Source organism: Lontra canadensis, unplaced genomic scaffold (genome assembly GCF_010015895.1).
Source record: "Lontra canadensis isolate GAN:19392208 unplaced genomic scaffold, GSC_riverotter_1.0 scaffold134, whole genome shotgun sequence".
Taxonomy (NCBI): domain Eukaryota; kingdom Metazoa; phylum Chordata; class Mammalia; order Carnivora; family Mustelidae; genus Lontra; species Lontra canadensis.
In genome coordinates, this window is record NW_022631128.1 from 1,826,498 (window position 1) to 1,842,745 (window position 16,248).

Genomic DNA, 16,248 nt, shown 5'->3' on the forward strand with positions numbered 1-16,248 from the left:
TGGAGGTAACGAGGGGCGGACGGCGAGGGCATGGGGGCCATATTGTGCAGAGCATGAGAAACCGAGGTGGTAGGATTCAGTGTGGTGAACCGAGCTGACTGCTGACTGCTGAGCAGAGTGAGGGGGATGGAGGCGATGAGGGCAGAATGAGTGGAAATGGAGGGAACCAAGTGGTAGAGCAAGATTAAAAACAGTGCAGTGGCACCATGTTAAGGAAAGTGTGGGAATGTGGGCTGAGCAGGAGGCCCAGGGCCTGAGTCCTATCTCTGTGTCTCCAGCTCCTTTCTTCCTGCAGCTCTTTCTGACATCTCAGGGTTTCTCCCTGGTTTTGCCCCCTCCCATCTTTATGTACAGGTCAGTATCTTTTTTTCCCTTGTGTTTCCGTCTCTAACAGAGATGGCACTGGGAAAGACAGTGAGGGTGTCCAGCCCTCTGGCTTCTGTGTTCCAGAATCTACTACATAGTGTTTGCTCACAGGGCCCGGAGTTCCAGAATGCCCCTAGTTCTGAGCAGGGCAGCGTCTGAGTCTAGAGCAAAGAGCTGGATAGGAGGGCCTATGGGTGTTATCATGCAGACCTGCGTCACTGTGATGGTGACTCTGGCCACACTGATGGTCGCCACCGTGGACGCGAAGATCTATGAACGCTGTGAACTGGCAGTGAAGCTGGAGAAGGCAGGCCTCAATGGCTTCAGGGGCTACAGCATTGGAGACTGTGAGATTCCAGTGCCCCAAGTCCCACCCACACCCCGAGCTACCCACCACACTCAGACCCAGGCCCCTCCTTCTCATTTATCACCTCCCTAGGCTAGGGTATGATCCTCTCGGCCACCCCCTGACTTGCTCTAATGTCCTCACCATCATTGCCTTCACAACCATCACCCTCACCTCTGCCATCAACACCATCACTACCCTGAGTCATCACAGGGCAACACCCCTTGCCATCAAGGGGCAACACCCCTTGCCATCCCTCGTATCTCACCAGAATCACCAACGTCTACACCACCAGCAAACCAAGATCACCCCCCCACAACCGAGATGACAACCATCCCCGTACCCTCCCCCTCTCCTACCACCAGCCAGTCCTAGGACTCATGCTTACCTCCTATCTATCCCCTCCCTGCCCCAGGGCTGTGCATGGCACACTATGAGAGTGGCTTTGACACCTCCTTCGTGGACCACAATCCTGACGGCAGCAGCGAGTACGGCATTTTCCAGCTGAACTCTGCCTGGTGGTGCAACAACGGCCTTACACGCACCCAGAACCTCTGTCACATAGAGTGTCGAGGTGAGGCAGCACTGCGGACACCCTGAAGCCTTGCCCGGCCCCACTGCCCAACACATAGAGGGCAAGGTTGCCTGAGCCATACTCTCCAGTAACAAAAGCAGAAAAATTATAGGGAAAGGAGTATAGTTGCCTGGGCTGTCAGAGACACCACCTCCTGTATCCTTACCGACTACATGGAGATTTTGTCCAGGTCAGGAGCGCTCAGAAGTCCTATACCTCCCTAAGAATGGAGGCCGAAGGTTTCGGGGACTCAGAAAACAGGAAACTTATCTCCATGTGGAATGGAAGGGGGAGGTTGTCCTGACTTGGGGTTGATGCTGTTCAGGCCCTGAGGGAAGAAATGCACATCTGGCTATAGGAACAGAAATAAGGAATATCTGTGCAGAAAGAAGAGAGCTTTCCAGATAACAGTGTGGTGGTATTGAGGACAAAATGTAATGGTCGTTGTCCGGGGCTGGCCAAAATGGGACTTGGGTTGTCCAAGACAGACCAAAATGGGGACTGAGGTCATTGGGGGTCAGGCCAAATGGAGGTTGAGGCTGTCCAAGTCCTGCTACAGAAACAGAAGAGGTTACCCAGGATTGGCCAGCTTGAAGGTTGAGGTTGTCCAGAACTAGCCACCACAGAGGTTGAAGTTGTCGAGGACAGGGTAACATGAATAGTAAGCTTTCTCAAGATTAACTAAAATAAAGGCTAAGGTTGTTCACTTTGAGCTAACGTAGAAGCTGAGGTAATCCAGGACCAGCTATAATGGAAGTTGCAGTCCTGGAATGGTCAACATGGAGGGTGGAGTTATTTATAATGAGTCAAAATGTCAACTGAGGTTGTCCAGGACTGGTCAGCATTGTAGTGGAGATCACTAACCAGTCAGAATGGCAGTGAAGGTCACCCTGGTTGAGCAGCTGGGATCACCTAGAACCAAGCACCATGATGACTGAGGTTGAATGGAACTGGCCAGCATGGAGACTGAGGCCATTTGTAACCAAAGTGGCAGCTGAGGTTATCCAAGACCTGACAACATAGTGTTTGAAGTCACCAAGACTGACCAGCCTTGCAGCTGAGTAGCTTCCCTACCAGCCAGCACAGGGATTAAGATGATGTCAGACCAGCTGCCTTTGCAGTTGAGATCATCCATAATCACACAAAATTACAGTTGAGGTCATCCAGAACCGGCCAACACAGAGTTTGAGGTTGTTAGGACCAGGCAGTATAAAGGCTGAGGATATTCATAACCAGGCAGGATGACAGTCAAGATCATCCAGGATCTCTCAGTGTGAGTTAAGGTTCTATAGAACCAGCCAACATGGCAGTTGAGGTCACTCCTAACCAGCTGACAAGTGAATCAAGGTCATCTAGAATCAGTCGACGTAGTGGTTGAAATTATTCAGGCTCCAAGGAATCCAGAACCCCTGGGCCCACCATACACTGTCACCCTGTCCCCAGTGCACCAGATCACTATGTCCCTCTCTCCCCTCCCCACCTAGACCTGCTCAACCGCCATATTCTAGATGATATCTTGTGTGCCAGGCAGGTGGTGTCCTCACAGGATGGTATGGCTACTTGGTAAGTTCATAGGGGTGGCTTGGATCCTGGGCAGCTGGGATAATGCCACTGCCACCCTATCAGCCTGTCCGCTTCACCCTCCTCCTCTCCCTTCATTTCCCAGGGATTCATGGACCCGGCACTGTTCTGGCCATGATTTATCTGAATGGCTCAAGGGATGCAATATGCCTGTGAAACCTGACGCAAAGAAGGTTAATCATTTGTGACTCGGTTTCCCAGAAGAAGAGATTTTCTTTTCCTTTCTTTTCTTTCTTCTGTGGTTTTAATAAAGAATGGTATCTATAAACTAGACAAGCGTCCTCTGATGCCTAACTCTCTTCATTTTCCCAATGCCTGGAGGTACCCCCCCCACCCATTTAATCACTGCCCACATACATTCAAAGCTCTCATCAGGGACACCATATTGCTTGGGGTGAAGGTAAGAGCATAGCTTCTCCTGGGTTCAAATACCATCTCTACCACTCAGGAGCTATGTTGCATCGGGCAAGGCATTTAACTTCTCTGTGCCTCTGCTTCCTCATTGGCAAAATGAGGGTGATAACGGTAGCACATACTTCATGGGACTGTTGGGAGAATTAAATGAATGAATGTTTGGAAAGCACCTAGAGTGTCACAAGGCAGTTATCGGTCTAGAGATGGAAGGGTGGGATGAGGAGCTATGAAAATTTGCTTTCCTTAAAAAGCAGTCACTACAGAGTCTTTAATTAAGGTAGATACAGTCTCTCCATGGAAAATAAGATTGGTTTCAGCTTACACAGGAAACTCAGTGGGAATTGAAGTGTTCACATTCTCCCACACCCTCCCATATCTCCCTATTCTAACAGTTGGCCCCACACTCCCTCTTTCATAAGTAATGGTAAATTTCGAATGACAGGTGGGAATCTAGGCCAGGAATTCAATGGATGCGCAGGGTAGTAATTTCTTTTTTTACGGAATGACTGGATTTGAATCTGTGTCTTGGGCAGAGAATTTAGGAATTTCAACTTGCCACTCTCTGTACTGGCCCCATCAGAAGCAACCACACCTGTGAGGAAGCAGTCCCTCATGCCTTTTGTACTTTTTGATTATGGGTGGATATTCACCTACCCAGAGTCTTGTTTTCAGTGTTTACTTCATCCAGGGTAAGCACAGATGATCATTAAAGCAGATATCCACCAGTGGGAGAATGACTGAGCCCCCCTCCTTAATGCCATTTTGATTTCTCCTGCCTTCAGCCCCAGCCAGCCTGGAGGGCCCAATCTCACACTTCCCTGGAGATCTATAAAGAGTGCCATCACTCTGGGTACTGATTTCTATATTCATCAAAAGCAGCAAAAATGAACTCTGCTGAATTTAAGTAAAAAGTAGATCTCCTAAAATCTTATCAGGTAGCTTAAAAGCCTTAAAAAAATCCTTGAAAAAAGATTATTTATTTATTTGACAGAGAGAGAGAGCACAAGCAGGGGGAGTGGCAGGCAAAGGGAGAAGCAGGCTCCCTGCTGAGCAAGGAACCTGATGTAGGACTCGATCGCAGGACCCTGGGATCATGACCCAAACCCTAGGCAGACACTTAACTGACTGAGCCACCCAGACTTCCCTAAATAAAAAAATCTTTAAAAAAAACTTATTCCATAGGAGTCCTGTATATAGGGTATGTGTAATGCAGAAACCACCCATGTCCTTTGAGGAAGTGGATTTACAAATCTATTCTTTCACGACCTTACTCCTTAGTCACATCTTTCTCTCTAATGGACGTAGTTTGCCTCCAGTGTCTATTTTGGTTTTTCTGGTGCCTCTCCAGCTGGTCAACTTGCCAGACTTCTAGAAAGAAGAAGAAGAAGAAAGCATTCCCTGTGAATCTACCTTTTGTTAGAAGCAGACCTCTGAAAGGTTGACTTATTTTCTTTTAGGTCTAGATACCAGTCAGAAAGAAATTCAAATTATATGTCTCTTATATTCTGAGCTTGAGGTAAAGAAAGCACAAGTTGCTCTAAAAGAAATTGGAACAATAAAGTAATGATAAATACAAGTGACTTTGGGGCGCCTGGGTGGCTCAGTGGGTTAAAGCCTCTGCCTTCGGCTCGGGTCATGGTCCCAGGGTCCTGGGATCGAGCCCTTCGTTGGGCTCTCTGCTCAGCGGGGAGCCTGCTTCCTCCTCTCCCTCTGCCTGCCTCTCTGCCTACTTGTGATCTCTGTCTGTCAAATAAACAAATAAAATCTTTTTAAAAAAATACAAGTGACTTTGATTAAGAAAAATACCTTAAAATGGAAGAGAGAAGGTGAAAATAGGTTTAGAAAGCCATGAGTAGGGAAAAGGGATTGTTGAGAGGTAGTAGATCCAGGATTTGGAGGAAGGGGACTCAAACAGAAGAGCCTTCCAGGAAGGCTGAAAATGGGACACGTAGGTGGCTCAGTCGGTTGGGCGATGGACTCTTGGTTTCAACTCAGGTCATGATCTCAGGTTCATGAGATTGAGCCCCATGTCCGGCTCCACACTGAGCATGGAGCCAACCTGGGATTCCCTCCCTCTCCCTCTGTTCTGACCTGCTCATGTGCACACCTGTGCATATGTGCACCTGTGCATGTGCGCTTGCTCTCTCTCGCTCTTAAAAAAAAAAGGAAGGCTAAAAACAACTGACATGACCAAGAGAATAAGCAGAAGGACAAGGCAGATCACAGTCTAGTTCCTCACCACTCCATTCCAAGATTACCATGAGACAGCAACTCACAAGAGTAACAATTTGGAGTTAGCGAAAAAAGAAAAAAGAAAGGTATATCCTTGAGGAAGACATTTCTCAGTTTCTAAGGACATCCAGCCCTCACTCACCCACTGGGGTCTTACTCATCATCTCCATCTGTCCGTTTCTTATTTACCTGTATAACTCAAACTCGGAATTTCTCTATGATCTGAAGTCTTCTCTTCTCCAAACAGGTGATCACATCTGGTTTGGTAACAGGACACCCTGTAATGGAAATGATAGATGACCTAGGCACATCTGTGTGGGTTTCATGGCCTCAAGGCAATTAGGAAGGTATATCTTAGTAAATATAAATTTCACATGAGCTGAAAATACAAACACCTAAAGGGTGTTTGTACCCCTAAAAGGGATTAGGAATCTTGAATCCCTAGAACTTGAGGTCAAAGTATTGAAACACTTCAGAGGTCGAAAGTGATCCTATTTGGTACACTGTGAATTACTCAGGAAATCCATGCTCACCCACAGAGACCAAATGGCTATAGCTCTCTAGCATCACAGCTCTGTAAAGTATCCTCTGAGAAGATTCCAGATGATTCCACTCCTCCTGGGTGAGGTCCACAGCTACATCCTCAAATGACACTGATCTCCGTCATCGCATCCTTCTACTCGATCTGTTCAATGATGATATATTTTAAGATAAATGGTGATATATTTTATATTTTATATATTTTAAGATAAATGGAATATTCTTTAGAGAGAGGCTACTGTTTAATAATTTCCAAAAAGTTTTCTCTGAGATATTTGCAATAGCTATCTCTAGCGAAGGACTTTTATACTATGGAAACCATAAAGAACTCCTACAAATCATGATAAATATAGGCAATCTCATAGAAAAACTAGAAAAAGATGTGAATAGATACTTCACAAAAGATGATATCCAACTGACTAGTAAACATATGAAAGGGTGCCCAAGGGGTGCCTGGGCAGCTCAGTCAGTTAAGTGTCTGCCTTCAGTTCGGGTCATGATCTCAGGGTCCTGGGGGATCAAGCCCCACATTGGGCTCCTTGCTCAGTGGGGAGCCTGCCTCTCCCTCTCCCTGCCATTCTCCCTGCTTGTGTTCTCTCTCTCTCTCTCATAAATAAATAAATAATTTTATTTAAAAAGGGTGCTCGACATCTTCAGTCACCAGGGAAATACAAATTTAAACCACAATGAGATATAACTATATACCAACAGAGTGGCTAAAATTAAGACCAAAGACCCAAAAGTTGGCAAGGGTATGGAGCAACTGGAACTCTCACATATTGTTGGTGAGAGTAAACCATAAAAGAGTACAGCCACCTTGGAAAACATTTTAGCTGAATCTATTAATGCTGAGTGTACACCTAACCGAGGACGCTGCAATCCCACTCCTATGTATATATCCAGTGGAAATGCACACACGTCAAGACATGTACGAGAATATCCATGGAAGCATTATTTGAAATAGCCAAAATGGGGACATCCACCAGCCATAGAATGGATAAACAATGGTGATGTATTTATACAATAAAACAGTACACAGTAACGGGAGAAACTAATGATACACAAAATGACAAGGATGAATCTCAAAAACATTATAACTGAAAGAAGCCAGACATAAGGGTGCCTGGGTGGCTCAGCGGGTTAAAGCCTCTGCCTTCGGTTCAGGTCATGATCCCAGGGTCCTGGGATCAAGTCCCGAATTGGGCTCTCTGATCAGCGGGGAGCCTGCTTCTCCCTCTCTCTCTGCCTGCCTCTCTACCTACTTGTGATCTCTGTCTGTCAAATAAATAAATAAAATCTTTTTAAAAAAAAAAAGAAGCCAGACATAAAAGAATAATGTATGATTCCACCTATGTGACATTCAAGAACAGGCAAAATAATCTATGCTTAAAGAAATCAGCTGTTATCCGGGAGTCAGGGGATGGTGATTGGAAGGGGTGTGAAGGAGGCTTCTGGGTGACTTCGCACTTCCTGTTTCTTGATTCAGGTGTTTCCAATTTGTAGTTCATGAACGTACACAAATTATAAACTTTTCTCTGTATGCTATGCTTCAACAAAATGTCAACCCCCAAATTCTTATCTAAGTAATATTCCCATTAATATTTCCATAAAAAGGTGTGCCTGGGTGCCTCAGTTGTTAAGCGTCTGCCTTCGGCTCAGATCATGATCCCAGGGTCCTGGGATCAAGTCCCACATCAGGCTTCTTGCTCAGCGGGAAGCCTGCTTCTCCCTCTGCCTCTCCCCGCTGCTTGTGTTCCCTCTCTTGCTGTCTCTCCCTCTCTCTCTCTCTGCATCATATAAATAAATAAATAAAATATTTCCATAAAAAATAAGACAAAGATAATAAGAACAACAACAACAAAAGATTTAAGAACGTGTAGGAAAGGGACACCTGGCTGGCTCAGTCGGTAGAGCATGATAGTTGATCTCAGGGTTGTGAGTTCAAGTTCCACCTTCGGTGTAGAGATTACTTAAAAAAAAACTTTAAAAAAAAAAGAACCCACATGAAAAAGAGCCATGTATGTAAAAGAACAATTCACCAACAAAGGAAAGAATATGAAAAGACACTCAACCTCATTGCCAACTAAATAAACACAAACAAAAGAAATATTTTAACTATCAAATGGCAAGGACTAAAAACATGACAAAAGGATTAGAAAGGGTATTTTCATTCATAGAGCTGGAGTATTAGGCTAAATGAAGTAAGGCAGTCAGAGAAAAACAAATACTATGTGATCCCATTCATAGGTGGAATTTAAGAAACAAAACAAAGGAAAAAAAGAGAGAGAGCCAAACCAAGAAACAGAGTCTTAAGAATAGAGAACAAACTAACAGTCACCAGAGGGGAGAGAAGTGGGAGAATGGGGGAAGTAGGGGATGGAGATTATGGAGTATGCTTCTCATGATAAAAAAAATAAAACAATGGTGCCTGGGTGACTCAGTCAGTTAAGCATCTGCCTTCGACTCAGGTCAGATCTCAGGGTCCTGGGATCAAGACCCTGTGCTGGGCTCCCTGCTCAGCAGGAAGCCTGCTTCTCCCTCTCCCTCTGCCCCTCCACCTGCTTGTGTGCCCATGAGCTCGCTCGCTCTCTCTCTCTCTCTCTCTCTCTCGATAAATAAATAAAATCTTTTTAAAAAATAAAATACTTTGTAGAGTGCCCGGTACAGTGCAGGCTCTTTCCATGTTAGCTCCTGTTTCCTTCACTAATACCATCCTCCTCCTTATCCTCTGTATTATCGTTATCATTACTCCTACTACCTTCATCAATATTACCATGTAAAGAGAAAACAGGGAGTTGCAAAACAGTTAGTATATTATGAGCAAATTTTAGCAAAGGAAGGTCAACAGCAACAATATGCTTTTATGTGTATGTAAATATAAAGAAGAAGGGACAGAGAGGAGTGTCGATGGAAATTAAATTTACCATAGAATTGGTTATCTGGAATGAGTGATGATATGACACCTAGAGATATTTTCTCTTTTTAGACTACATTCCTAAGAGTCTGAGTTTTTTGGTGCCACTTCTTTTATAGTGAGGGGGGGGAAAAAATGACAAAATGAAATAGACATTTTTATAAAGGGCAAAAGGGAGGGGTGCCTTGGTGGCTCAGTCGGTTAAGCACCTGCCTTTGGCTCGGGTCATGACCCCGGGTTCCGGACCGAGCTCCGCATCACGATCCCTGCTCAGTGGGAATCGGCTTCTCCCTCTCCCTCTGCCCTTCCCCCCACTTGTGCACTCCTGCTCCCTCAAATGAATTAAATACATAATACATACATACATACGTACATACATACATGCAAAGGGCAAAAGGGAAAGAACTGAATACAGTCAGGGACATCATGAATTCTCAGCCTGAAAAGGAAAAAGTCAGATCTTGGATTGCTCCAGCTTTGCCGAAATCTCAGATGAGAAAAAAAAACAAAGTATTGGGGGGAGGTGGGTGAGAGGATGGGTGAAATAGAGAAAGGAGATTGAGATGTACAAACAGCCTGTTATAAATAAGTCCAGGAGAGAAAAGTACAGCATAGGGAATATCGTCCATAATACCGTGATAATGTCGTCGGGGGACAAATGGTGACTACGCTTATTTCCGGTGAGCACTCCGTAAGGTAGAGAATTGTCAAATCAATATGTTGTATGCCTGAAACTAATATAACATTGTATGTTAAATTATACTTTAATTTAAAGAAATACTGGAAAATAATTTGGAGGGTATGGGGTTTACTGCTTCTTTCTTTTTTTAAGATTTTATTTATTTATTTGGCAAGGAAAGAGAGAGACAATGAGAGAGGCAACACAAGCAGGGGGAGTGGGAGAGGGAGAAGCAGGCTTCCCACTGAGCAGGGATCCCGATGCAGGGCTCAATCCCGGGACCCCGGGATCACAACCCGAGCTGAAGGCAGATGCTTAACCAACTGAGCCACTTGGATGCCCCCATTTACTGGTTATTTCTTGACCCTTAAGGTTTTATCCCTGTATTGACCCTGAACATGACAGCTGCTTGTACTGACATGGCTCTGGTTTCCTGAAGTATCACATCCCTTTAGTTCTGTCCCAGCAGGACACCTTTGGCTGGTAGGAAGATATATTTTAAGTCACACGCAGAGCAATCATCTCCCTGTGATTATCACAAGATTGGTGATGAGGATATGGCTAACCCACTAGAGAATTATTTTGAAACCTCAGCATCGGGAAATCTTTGCTTCTGAGGGAATGGCTTACTTTCTCTCTATAGGTACGATAAGTAAAACGAGTGCTTCTCCCCTATATGTCACAGCTTCCAAGAAGCTCAGAAAAAGAACTGTAGCTCAATGTAATTATGTAAGATCCTATGATCTACATGTATACATATCAACCTTGCTTTGGTATTGCTGTATTTCCCTAATCCTAACTTTTCATGTGTTTATACATGCTCATTTTATGGTATAAATAATGCCAACCCCATATATAAACCTTATTATGTGTGTGCCAGGCATTGTTATAAACACTTAATTTTTAATTTTTTATTTTCCATTTTATTTTATTTCTTTTCAGTGTTCCAGCATTCTTTGTTTATGCACCACACCCAGTGCTCCATGCAATACGTGCCCTCCATAATACCCACCACCAGGCTCACCCAACCACCCACCCAACACTTAACTTTTAAAAAAGATTTTATTTATTTAATTGAGAGAGAGAGCACGCACAGAGGGAGAGAAGAGACAGAAGCAGATTCCCCACTGAGCAGGAAGCTCAAGGCAGGGCTGGATCCTAGAATCTTGAGATCATGACCTGAGCTGAAGGCAGACACTTCACCAACTGAGGCACCCATGTGCCCCCTAAACACTTAACATTAACTCAATTGATCTTCACTAGCAATCATAAAGGCTTAGGTATCATCATCATCATTTTACAAATGGGGAAACTAAGCTACAGAGAAGTTAGAGACCTGCTTAAGCTCACAAAGCTATTATGAACATTTTGGCCCCAGAGTCTGGGCTCTTAACCACTACACATTACTGCTTCTTTGCTTCTAAGTGTTTTAACATGGGTCAGGGAGGGGAGAGCAAATAAGAACTTACCTGGAAATTAGTCATGTCTGCCTTATGGAGAGTGGGCAGTGGCCTAGAAAAGCAAAGCTTTGGAGAGCGGAGAGAAGAAAAGAGAAGAGTTGTAACAGCATGGAAAACTGGAAAGTTCACCAAATCATAAGGCTAGCAATCCATAAACGCCAGCTGGTTAAATGACCCTGCCGTAGCCAAGACAAAACAGAAAAGAACATCTGTTTGCCCCACAGAGCCCCATCGTTCCACAACACCGCTCTGTCACGGAATCCACAGACTTCCCAGTACTCACCCTCAACCATCACTGACTCTAGGCACCCCACATCACCCCCAAATACCCTCATTATTCACCCCCACGGACCCCAGGACGCACCCCACATATCCCCCATCCCTGACGCCAGAAACCTCCCATCACACAACCCACCCCCTTGACCCCCCATCCCTCCCCCCCCCCCCCCCCCCCCCGGCCCCTCCCCCCCCCTAGGGGCCCCCCCCCATCGCATACCCCCGACGACTCTCACGACCCATCTCAGAGGCCCCCTCCAAGTACTCACCCGGCGACGTCGCGTCTTTACACAGCCCGCACTCGCACGTGCCGCTCCGCCCGCAGACCCGCGCTGTCTCCCCGCCGCTCTGAGCGAACCGTCCGCCCTCCATCCCCTACTCTTCCTGTTTCCCCCTGGATTCTGGCGAGCTCCGCCTGGAGTTTCCCCCAATCAGTCACCAGTTCCTCCGACAACCACTCTCTCAGTCCTTTACCCAGCCGGCGGCAGGGTCCTGCTCTGTCCCTCGCATGCGCAGTGGCCCTCGCTGAAGCCGTCGGGGCCAGTAGCCAGTGGCCGCGCCCAGCGTGCCTGTTTCTGCGGCGGTGGGGCGTGAAGGCGGCGGGGGGCGGGGGTAAGGAAATGGCCGCGCCAATAAACCGGTTTGTCAGGGAGCAGACATCTTTCGAAGGTGCCAATTCCGTACAGCGGAGATAGGTGTCTCTGAAAGTTCAGAAGAGATGAGATTTCGGGAGGACTTTGAAAACTTGCCATGACTGACGCCCTAGACGCAAAGGCTAGTGATGGGAGAGTTTTGCGCGTGGTTGCGGGTGTGATGGGAACTGATCTGTACCAACGTAGGGCTGAGGACGAGACCACCGCCTCCGTGGGAAGATACCACGGCGAGGTGGGAGTGAGGAGACCGGGAGTATTACAGATATACCCGGGAACTATTAGTGGGAAGAAGGGAAGCAAACTGGGAATGATCCCTTCCTCTACCACTGGGGCAATAGAGAGAAAGTGTAGGGGTGCAAGAACGTAATACCGGGGAGATGGGGGCGTGGAGAGCCGGGGAAGTACAGTCCTTCTGATAGATACGATTCAGCTAGCCTTCCTCTTTGGGAGATACCACTAGCGCAGATGGGGGAAAGTCTGTCCTCGCAGAAAGAGACAGGTGAAGAAAGTGACAAGGGTAAACAGAAGTGCAAGGAGAGCCAGAGACAGAAGCCTTGGGAGGATTGGGATGACAGGGAGGTCTTAGTTATGATGAGGGAGCAGGAGGCTGGCTGAGAACAAAGCAAAAGCTAGCCACCTTGCACCCCCTCTCCACCCACTCCCCTCGGTAATATGTGTGACATTCTTCAGGCACCTCTGACTGCCCTAAAAGAAAAACAAATAGTTAACTTGCAGAGATCACAATCCTGCAAGGCGGGAGTCTCCCTTGGTTTACAAATGTCCTAGAAATTTACAACAAGGAAGTTATCTTAGCAATAGCCCAATTTCCAGAGACACATAACTCAGTTCCTCAAGCCCTAACATCACCCTCCCCTCCATAAACAAAACTGAAGGAGGCTGAGGTAGAAGGAAATGTAAATAAAGTTAAATTTCTTCTAAACCTAAATCTCACTAATAAGGACACTTGATAGGAGGAATGTGACATTCCTCCAGGAAACTCCCAATTGTCTTCATGCTAGTGCCCCATTAGAGGGAAAAACGGCCTTGGCGTGATAATAACCAGGCTTCAATATCCTGACAGTCTTCTTTACCCTGATAGCCCTTCTGAACACCCCCTTTGTCCTCACCTACCCAACTCCTATGTATATAATCAGCCACTCCTCAGGATAGCGGGGCAGCAGCTCTTCCTGCCCACCGGTCCTGTCCCCGTGCTTTAATAAACCACCATTTTGCACCAAAGATGTCTAAAGAATTCTTTCTTGGTCATCGATTCCAGACCTCATACCACCGAACCTCACCTAGGTTCTAGAACTTCATCAGTTAGAGACTAAATAAGAATCCGAACCTGACAGTGATCTGCCAAGCCCACATTCCATCCCCCTTCTAGGCATCTGCTCCCAGAAAGCTGTGGGAGGGTCGAGATGCCAGGGTTCGAGTCCTGTAGTCCCAGGTCCCTGGCCTCTGGGCCTTAGTAACCTATGGAGGGTCAACCAGGACAGTGTGCTCAGATTCTGGACCTTAAACACTCTACCCTATTAATCACACTCTACCACTTAGTCATGTGAAAGGCAAAATGTACATAATAATTAAGGAGATGATTTTTTTTTCAGGCTATTGCAATGGGGAAAACTCATTAACGAGGAACATCTCAAAGGCAAGGAAAGGGACCTGGGGTTTTATAGAGTGTTAAGTAACAAAACTTAACCAAGTAAATTTGAAAATCTAATTGGTTTTATTAAATGGTTCATGAATCGGCCAGAAGCCACCCCTCCCCCACCAAGTAGAGAGGTGCTCTAAGGAGTTGTAAAAAATGGCACATTTGTACAGAAGGATGAGGGCAAGAAAGTTATTAACAAAAGAAAAGGATTGTTTCAGGCCAGGCCTCACTCTAGGGGGAAAAGCAAGGTGCCCTTTTTTTTTAAATATATAATGTATTATTTATTTCAGGGGTACAGGTCTGTGATTCAGCAGTCTTACACAATTCACAGCACTCACCATAGCACATACCCTGCCCAATGTCCATCACCCAGCCACCTCTCCCTCCCACCCCTCTCCCCTTCAGTAACCCTCAGTTTGTTTCCTGAGATTAAGAGTCTCTTATGGTTTGCCTCCCTCTCTAGTTTCATCTTGTTTCATTTTTCCCTCCCTTTCCCTATGATCCTCTGTCCTGTTTCTCAAATTCCTCATATCAGTGAGATCATATGATAATTGCCTTTCTCTGATTGATTTATTTCGCTTAGTCTAATATCCTCTAGTTCCATCCACGTCGTTGCAAATGGTGCAATTTCGGTTTTTGATGGCTGCATAATATTCCATATACCACATCTTCTTTATCCATTCATCTGTTGATGGACATCTAGGTTCTTTCCACAGTTTGGCTATTGTGGACATTGCTGCTATAAACATTCAGGTGCACACGCCACTTTGGATCACTACATTCGTATCTTTAGGGTAAATACCCAGTAGTGCAATAAAAGCAAGATGTCTTATCCTACAGATTACCTCATCTTTTTTGGGAGTGGTATGGAAAGGGCTCAAGTGGCAGATTCATTGATGTGGATTGAAAAATTCCTGGCTGTCTGGTTAAGACTACACTTCTTCAGGAAGTTGGAACTGCAATTAGATTATGTCTTTGGGGGATGCAAAAATGCAGATTGAAAGGGATAAATGCACCCCAATGTTTATAGCAACATTATCAACAAAAGCCAAACTATGGAAAGAGACCAAACGTCCATCGACTGATGAATGGTAAAGAAGATGTGGTATATGTATGTGTGTGTGTGTAATATATATATATATATGTGTGTGTGTGTGTGTGTGTGTGTGTGTGATATCACACACACACATAGATATAGACAGATAGATGTATATATATGGTGGACTATTACTCAATCCTCAAAAAGAATGAAACCTTGCCATTTGCAACAGCATGGATGGAGCTAGAGTATATTATACTAAGTGAAACAAGTCAGTCAGAAAAAGACAAATACCATATGATCTCCCTCACATGTGGAATTTAAGAAAGAAAACAGATGAACAAAGGGGAAGGAGGAAAAAAAATAAGGAGGGAGGGAAACCGCTGTGACTCCTAATGATAGAGAACAAACTGAGGGTTGATGGAGGGAGATGGGTGGGGGATGGGCTAGATGGGTGATGGCTATTAAAGAGGGTGACAAGCCCTGGGTGTTGTAAGTGATGAATCACTGAATTCTACTCCAGAAACCAATATCGCACTGTATATTAACAAAATGTAAATAATTTTAAAAAGATTATGTCTTTGGGACTATATTTGGGAATTCAGTCTAAGTGACACCATTTTGAACCTATGGTTTGGTTGTTTTTTTTTTTAACATGAGGCAGATTAAAAAAAAAGTCATCCTTGAGTCAGGAAGGACAGAGTCTGGTCTTACCTTGGAATATGCAAAGGTATTGGGAATTGCTATGGACTGAATTGTGTCCCCTTCAAAACACATACATTGAAGACTTGGCCCCCAAAATGATGATATTTGGAGATGGGACCTTTGGGAGGTTAATTAAAGTTAGATGAGATCATACAGGGGGGCCCAGATTGGATGGGATTAACGTCCTTAGAAGAGACACCTCTGCCACACAACAAAGAGGTCATGTGGGGACACACTGAGAAGGTGGCTCTCAGAAAGCCCGAAAGAGAGTTCTCTCCAGGAATCAAATCGGCTGGTGCCTAGGTCTTGGACTTCCCAGCTTCCAGAACTGTGAGAAACTAAATTCTGTTTTTAAGCTCCTCAGTCTGTGGTATTTTGTTACGGCAGCTCGAGCTAATACTGGGAACTTTGCGGTTCTCCACTTCCCAGAACACAAATGAGTGGGGGTATTTCTTCTCCATCAGTGCTTTCCAGAAGAACAGGACTCATTCAGCTATAAAGTCTGAAACTGCCAGGCCCCTCCATAGCAGCTCACCTTTGTCCCTCCTGGCTCCCATTCCTTCCTACTCTACCAATCATTCAAATCTATTCCCTCCCACTGTGCCCCAGATTTCCCCATCCGGTCCCACTGTTTACTCACTTCGCATTCACTCTGCTTTGTGGCCACCAGTCACCCATACTGTACCCCATATTAACACCTTTAAAAAAAAGTCCCACAAACAACATTCTAGTGCAGAAGCACAGAAACAAACAGAAAAATCATTTTCCCAATTAAGCATGCCCAGCTGTCCAGGTAGTGGTGATGTTTTCAG

At 45.4% G+C, this 16,248-nt stretch overlaps 1 protein-coding gene and 1 long non-coding RNA gene across 2 annotated transcripts; one reads left to right on the plus strand and one right to left on the minus strand.

Moving 5' to 3' along the window:
• Positions 1-541: 541 nt before the first annotated feature.
• Positions 542-3,055, plus strand: LOC116858281 (sperm acrosome-associated protein 5-like). Its single transcript, XM_032842985.1, has 4 exons — positions 542-713; positions 1,128-1,286; positions 2,771-2,849; positions 2,953-3,055. The coding sequence occupies exons 1-4, from the start codon at positions 557-559 to the stop codon at positions 3,053-3,055; spliced, it is 498 nt and encodes a 165-aa protein (XP_032698876.1). The 5' UTR covers positions 542-556.
• Positions 3,056-4,437: 1,382 nt separating this feature from the next.
• LOC116858311 lies at positions 4,438-11,957 on the minus strand. Its single transcript, XR_004380888.1, has 5 exons — positions 11,652-11,957; positions 11,116-11,172; positions 6,047-6,198; positions 5,656-5,791; positions 4,438-4,649 (listed from the first exon to the last, which is right to left on the minus strand). It is a non-coding gene; the product is annotated as an uncharacterized LOC116858311 (long non-coding RNA).
• Positions 11,958-16,248: the final 4,291 nt, after the last annotated feature.

What these genes read in the sequence shown, in the direction of transcription:
- LOC116858281 (XM_032842985.1), top strand. Translation starts at nt 557, where the DNA reads ATGGGTGTTATCATGCAGACCTGCGTCACTGTGATGGTGACTCTGGCC. An exon ending in CTGTCACATAGAGTGTCGAG is followed by an intron (nt 1,287 to 2,770) that starts GTGAGGCAGCAC and finishes CTCCCCACCTAG; the next exon opens with ACCTGCTCAACCGCCATATT. An exon ending in CAGGATGGTATGGCTACTTG is followed by an intron (nt 2,850 to 2,952) that starts GTAAGTTCATAG and finishes TTCATTTCCCAG; the next exon opens with GGATTCATGGACCCGGCACT.